This window comes from Setaria italica, unplaced genomic scaffold, assembly GCF_000263155.2.
Source record: "Setaria italica strain Yugu1 unplaced genomic scaffold, Setaria_italica_v2.0 scaffold_31, whole genome shotgun sequence".
Lineage (NCBI taxonomy): Eukaryota > Viridiplantae > Streptophyta > Magnoliopsida > Poales > Poaceae > Setaria > Setaria italica.
In genome coordinates, this window is record NW_014576752.1 from 12,398 (window position 1) to 19,185 (window position 6,788).

The window sequence follows — 6,788 nt, forward strand, 5'->3', positions numbered from 1 at the left end:
TGGAAGCCCCAGTCACCAAAGCCACCATGTTCCAGGTGTATTTAGCCATCGAGCACCCAAACAAAAGTTGATCTATATTTTCATTTTCAGCACAAAACATACATATCTCATCACCTTGCATTGCCATTTTCTTCTATCAGATTGTATTTTGTAAGTATAGCATTCTGCCTTATTAGCCACATGGAATTTTTCAGATTGTAAGATTACCTATCAAGTACCGCACATATGTGAGTACATGGATCTGACAAAAAAGTTTCCATTTTTTTCCGGGCATATTTTCCCCGTATAAAATCTAGATGTCTTGGTTGTGAAAAATTCAGATATGGCCCAAGATACTACAAACCTGAAAGTAATATGTTTCTTGCTTGGCCAATAAAAAATTACCTATGCTAAGCAAGTGAAGTAAATTTACTTTTCATGCCTAAAATGACCTACGTAAAACTTTGTACACATAATATCCAGAGCATGCCTTTTATATATGCAGATACGGAAAGCATCAGCATCCATCGGAAGTAAGTCTTCGCACTACGTTTTTCTAGACTCTTGCATCCAGCAAGAATGTTGCGGACTCAGATTTCACAGCTTGTTTAAATGAAATCCCAAGTGTTGTACCATGTCAAACTGAACCACTAACTATGAGTATGTGTAGCTTGTCAGTTAAATGAAATGCAGATAATTTGAGTGCATCATGGAAGATTAAAAGAATGGAGGTTGAACCGACATCAGAGAGAAGATCTGCATTTCATTTTTTAGATACTCAAAACATCAAACTGCCAATGGATGATGGAGCTGCCGGCAACTGGCCATGGTGGACGGCAAGGTCACAGGGACGACACCACGTCCGTCTCTGTTCTCTCCCCCCTTCCTCGGCCCAAAAGTCTAAGCTCACGTAAGAGAGATAGTGGAGAGAAGGGACGCACATGGCCCCACATGTCAGGTCTAGTCATAGCCCAGTCAGCATGCCACATAGATGATTTAGCTAAATTATGAAGATTTGGGAGCTACGCAGTGCAATTAAAATTTGGGGGACCTAATTATACATTTGGGGACCGGGACGACACATCCTTACAAGTTTAAGGATCGGTGGTGTATTTTACTTTAATTTTTAATACAGAGGAAAACTTAGCCTATACTAAAAATAGCATATAAATTTAAATTAATGGAGGATTTTTATTTGGAATTGAATGAAAAGAGCAAATTTTCTGATATTGTGGCCAAAATCTCATTGGCTTGTAGTCAGCATGCAAGTGAAGTCGAAAGGAGCGCAGATGCGTCATATTTTTTCCTATTTAACCATCTAGCTATCAAATCTTTATCTCCTTTGAGGGCTCCACAGTATTTGATACTGATATCATGACAACAAATGAATGCATTCTGATAATCTGCAGAGGAATTGATTATCAACAAAACTTTTAGTTCCATTGGTAATAACTTGGGAATGGATGAGCACGTTCCAGTAACTCACATTTGATCCTCTATTTGATCAGGGCTCTGAACCTCCATTTGATCCTCGTTGTACAGTGGCCTGTGGCCCCAATATCGAATCATCTGTTTGACAAAAAAGATTTCACGATTAGGAAGAAGGCAAGCAGTGCAGTACGAAATACATGGAAAAATAGCTTGACAAACAGGAAGAAGAAGAACACGAACAGCAAGCGGAAAGCATCCCTCGGTGGTAGTCCCCGAGAATGAGCAACGAAAAGTAGAGTATCATCTGACAAACAGATAATGCACTTTCCACAAGTCAAAATAGATGGATAATGCACCGATTTTTAGAACAAGGATGATGCATACACGAGTACAAATTTAGCATCGGCACATGGAACTGAGACACTCAGCTCTAGTTCAAAGAGTACATATGCAATGGTCCTTACTTTCAAGGCAACCTGCCTATTTTAACTTTAGATAGAACATATCAAGCCTTAGGCAATAGCTTCAGCTAGATCAAATTGTGATTCCGTTATTCATTACAATCTTTCTTTGTCTATTCTGAGCATGTCCTGAAAACTAATATCCTTTCTGAGCATGATCAAGAAGAGCTGCACATGGCATGTGAAATGTAAATACCTATTTTCAACTAAATTAAAGTTGCCTCCTCCGTAGAACATCATGAGCTCCCGTACCTTTGTCCTCTATAGAACAAATCACCATGCTAAGTACTTCATACGTAGGAGATTTGATGCTTAAAGATTGAATTTGCTTTACCCGTAACAACATACTGACATAGTCCTCTTCAATAACTAAGTTATTAGATTAAATACATTTTTTAATATTTGTGCTTATTTTTACATTATTATTATCTTGCTGAATGTTTTGTGTATTTCAATATAAATATTTTGTTGCCCCTCAACGCACAGGCACGATCTCAGTCATCAGCAAAAAACCAGCACACAACACATGGCATCATTTGCATCAGCAACCCTAAGTGCGTGTCAAAAACAAGGATGCAATGGAAGGAAAAACACATAAATATCTTATACTGTGTTTGACAACATACATAACCTTATGTATCAAAGATAATAATAGTTTTGACACGGTCAATCATAAATAACACAAGCAGACACAACTAGTGTCACAGGTTAATAAGCAAGCAAGAAAATCTAGGCATAAAGGACTTAACAGATCTCTATTACAGTACGATGCACAAATCTTCGTATATCACAATGCATCGTGACATAATTTCTGTTTCAATCCTAAGTTCCTACCGTAGTGTCACCTCCTTTTTCTCCTTTCCTTCCAATGTCACATCCTCTCTCGTCTTTGCCGCCGGTGGGTTAACTAGGACCATCAGTTCAACTCCTCTTTCTTCATTCAACTTTCTTTCTTCTTTCCAGCTTTACATGCTTCCTTTGTCTTGTTGGTGGGTCAACTAACTTCTCTTTCTCTTCTTTCCAGGCCTCTTTGGTCTTGCCGCTGGGTCAACTAACGCCATCAGTTCATGAAGGTGTCTATGAAGGTGTCTTGCTTTTAACGTAACTTTCACCTCAGCACCAGAATCATTATCATTTAGACGACAATCCTGTAGAACAATGCCAGCAGTCTTACCCCCCATAGTGAATACAGGTGAAGCAGTAAGCCTATTAGTCCCATCATGATTCTTCCCAAAATAATCACAAGACACCAAAAAATAATTGGTGGAATCAGCTGCCAAATCTGTTTCAATGTTAAGATACGATTCAAGTGTCTCCACAGTAGCATAAGTAGAGATCCTCGTAATAATTTTCTGAGATTGTGGGATGAACATAAAGGTACTCTGAGGAACAACCACAGCATCTTCGTCTTTCAACAGTCTGAGTGGAAGGCAGCCTGAGTGGAAGGTTGTTCTGACTAAACAGAATGAACCCTGGACAGCAACCACTCTAGCATCCAGCTCGGTTTTGTCATAAAAGACAACCTTCAGGCAGCTCTCCCGCCCATTCACAAAACCTGCTGAAGCTATCACTGTTACATTCTTATCCTTGACCATAACACAACCAGTGCAGTAGGCATCACCATCATTTTTGTCAGACACAATGACCACAGACTTTCTTGCGATCTTGAAAATTCTTGACGTCATGTCCAATATCCTTTCTACACAAAATTAGAATAGATTAGACAAAATAAAACTGAAGGCATTACCAAATTGCATACATAAACATTACTGTTACTAAGCATACGCATTACTATTATTAGCAATACTATCCCCATTTTTACACATCTATCCTTGTTTTGATTTGTATGATAAAACAAGGGCAACTTGAAGTCTGAAAGTGAGGAGTAACGCTATCCCTACTTTTATACCTTTGGATTTGAAACCATGCTTGCAATCTATCAAAGGTGAGTAACGATAGTATCAATATTTAACAAGTAATTTGGTAATAAGTCGAGCAACCAAAGCAAACCAGAAGGAGTAACCGTAATACGCTATCCCTATTTCTATAACTTTGGATTTGCAGCTAAGTTTACAACATATCCGAGATGAGTAACACTAGTATCAACATATAACAGATGGTAATAAATCGCTAAAATAAGAAGAAAGAAAAAACCAAACTAGAAAGAGTAATGCTATCCCTATTTTTATACCTTTTGATTTGCAGCTAAGTTTACAACCTATCCTAGACGAGTAACGATGGTATAATCATTTAACAGGTAATCTGTTGATAAATCGAGCAACTAAACCAAACCAGGAGTAGAACTATGCCTATTTTTATACCTTTGAATTTGCAGTTTAGTTTACAATCTATCCGGGATGAGTTAACACTATTTCTTATCAGATAATCTGGTAATAAATCGAGTAACTAAACCAAACCAGGAGTAATGATATCCCTATTTTTATACCTTTGGATCGGCTTGATGATGCGCCGGATCAGAAGGAAACGGACCGAACTGGTTCGACGGGATCCGCTTGACGATGCGCCGTATCAGAAGGAGGCGGCCCAAACTGGTTCGACGGGATCGACCTGACGATGCGCCGGATCAGAAGGAGGCACCGCGAACTGCTCCGACGGCAGATGGGAGAAGAATAGGTGGAGGAGGGGCCGCTGGATATGTTTGGCCAGCTTCCCTGAGTACGCTACCGGTCAGGATCTTCGGGGACGGACGGCCGGGTCTCAGTTGAGACCGGAGAGTGGGGGTGGGGGGGCGGCGGCGGCGGCGGCTGAGGAGGCAGAGGGTTAGGGTTTCATTCTGTCTTGTATGGCCTTGTAATGGGCCAAAGTCCAATCCTTTTTCTTTAAGCACCAGGGCCCAAATCCTAGCGTGCGCGCTGGCCTGGGGCGGTCGGGTCCTGAAGATCCGGGGCTTGTTTTTCTCTCCGTCCAACAACCAACCAACCGGCCGTTGTCGGCTTCAGCGGCCCAACAACCGGCCCATAAATTTATTGTCTTTCTCTCCGTCCTCTCCAACTCACGAGCGCCATGACCTTCAGCTGCTCGCCGTCGTGCCCCCCGCTGCTGATGTTCCTCGTCGCCACAACCCGCCACCATCTCCTCACCCTCTCACTGCTCACCGAATCTGCCACCACCACCCGGCTCTGCTAGGGAGCTCGTGGTCACGCCCCCACCTCCTCCACCACTCACCGGTTGTCCTCCGCGCCCCATGTCCAACGGCGTCCCACCGCCTTGCCTACCCGCCCACAACCCATCTTCACCGCCGGTCCGCCACCACCCAAGACCCGCCATCTATACCCATGACCTCACCGGAGAAAGGCAACCAAATAGCCCGACAACCACGAACCCAAACCCTAACCCCGAAGTCGATGCGAGAAAGAAGCAAAGGGGAAAGGAGGGGAGGAAGATGACGGACAACTTGAGGAGGTCATTGCCCATAGGGCCCACTGACCATCTCTACCACTCATGTGTAGGCGACAAATAGTTAACAATCACATATGCGACACATAGTCGCGCGCTTGTTTGGTAACAGTGGATTCAAGAGAAAATTAGTTGATTTTAAACTCAAAATCTTCTTCGTTCCACTTCAGTACTATGGGGGCTACCCCTAAATAGGGATCTAGAATATCATTCGTATTATTTCTTGATTCAGTAGATGATACATGCATTTCTCACAAGAAGTATCACATTTATGCTTCGTACAACTTTTATTGATAATTTACATAATATTACAAAAGAGGCATACAACTTATTAAAACAAAGGTGGTTGGAGCCTCAGAGTAGCTATACGACGGAGATCTATGCAGTATTCTCAAGTCCACAGGCTACTTGGCTCTTAAGGCTAATCTCCAATATCCTCATCATCTTCAACAACTTTTTCTTCGTCTCAACTCAATAAATCCCACATTTGTAGAGTTATTTCATGCTGGTTTTCAAGGATTGGCTTTTAAGGTTTTGCCTGAAAACCATTTTATGCATCCGTTTATTGTTATAGTTTTGAAGGACAAAAAAGAATATTATAAGTTTTGATCTTGGAAGAGAATTCACCTCCCTACCAGACGACAGGATCCATCAAGGATTCACTGTGAGTCACGAGTTTCTATAAAAAATATTATACTGCATATTGTGTTGTTCATTGTATATTTATATCAATCGGTTAGTTGGGTTATAACCGAAGACCGAACCAAAATAACCGAAATCGAATTCGTCGGTTTTCAGATTTTCAACTAACCGATCCGTCTTCATTTGTGGATAACCGAATTTTGGAGATAACCGAAGAACCGAATCTATCAGTTGGGTCAGACCGAATGCCCACCCCGCGAGACGTCCATGCGCGAGCGTCGTCTACCCACGGTGGTTTGGTTTGGCTTTGCCGCTTTGGGCCTTTGGCACATGCGCCGGTGCTGTGCCTGTCAAATACACAGGCTGCGGCATACGGGAACTTTTTTTTATTTTTTTATTTTTTATTTTAGTATTTTGTAAAAATATATAGTCGGATGAAAAAATTGTAAAACTAGACTATTGTCGCCGGTTGGGCTGACGGTAAGGACCTTCCGCCGGTCCAGGGGGTGGTAAGGAGCGGTTGGGCCGACCCAAGGCCTTACCGCCGGCCCAGCCGGCGGTAACAAGTACACCCCTCCGCACCACACTTTTAAAAAATTATAACTAATTCATATCAACTTGGATGGAGATAAACTTTATCTAAAACTTGTAAATCTCGATGAGATCTACAACTTTATAGTTAAAACTTTTTTCATTTGATATCATATTGGTGCTTAAATAATCGACTTGTCTTCTTATCTAAAGTTCTGGTTTATATCTGACATCAGTCTACCTAGTCTTATTACGCCCTTTCTCAATCAAAGAATTCCCGGATGCTGTGTAGTACTTATAGAAAAGAGTTACAGTGTACTGAACTAA

General features: G+C 41.6%; 1 protein-coding gene across 1 annotated transcript; it reads right to left on the reverse strand.

Moving 5' to 3' along the window:
- Positions 1 to 2,450: 2,450 nt before the first annotated feature.
- Positions 2,451 to 4,645, reverse strand: LOC101778812. Its single transcript, XM_004987307.3, has 2 exons — positions 4,318 to 4,645; positions 2,451 to 3,570 (listed from the first exon to the last, which is right to left on the reverse strand). Exon 2 carries the CDS (start codon positions 3,554 to 3,556, stop codon positions 2,870 to 2,872), a length of 687 nt encoding a protein of 228 aa, XP_004987364.1. The 5' UTR covers positions 3,557 to 3,570; positions 4,318 to 4,645; the 3' UTR covers positions 2,451 to 2,869.
- Positions 4,646 to 6,788: the final 2,143 nt, after the last annotated feature.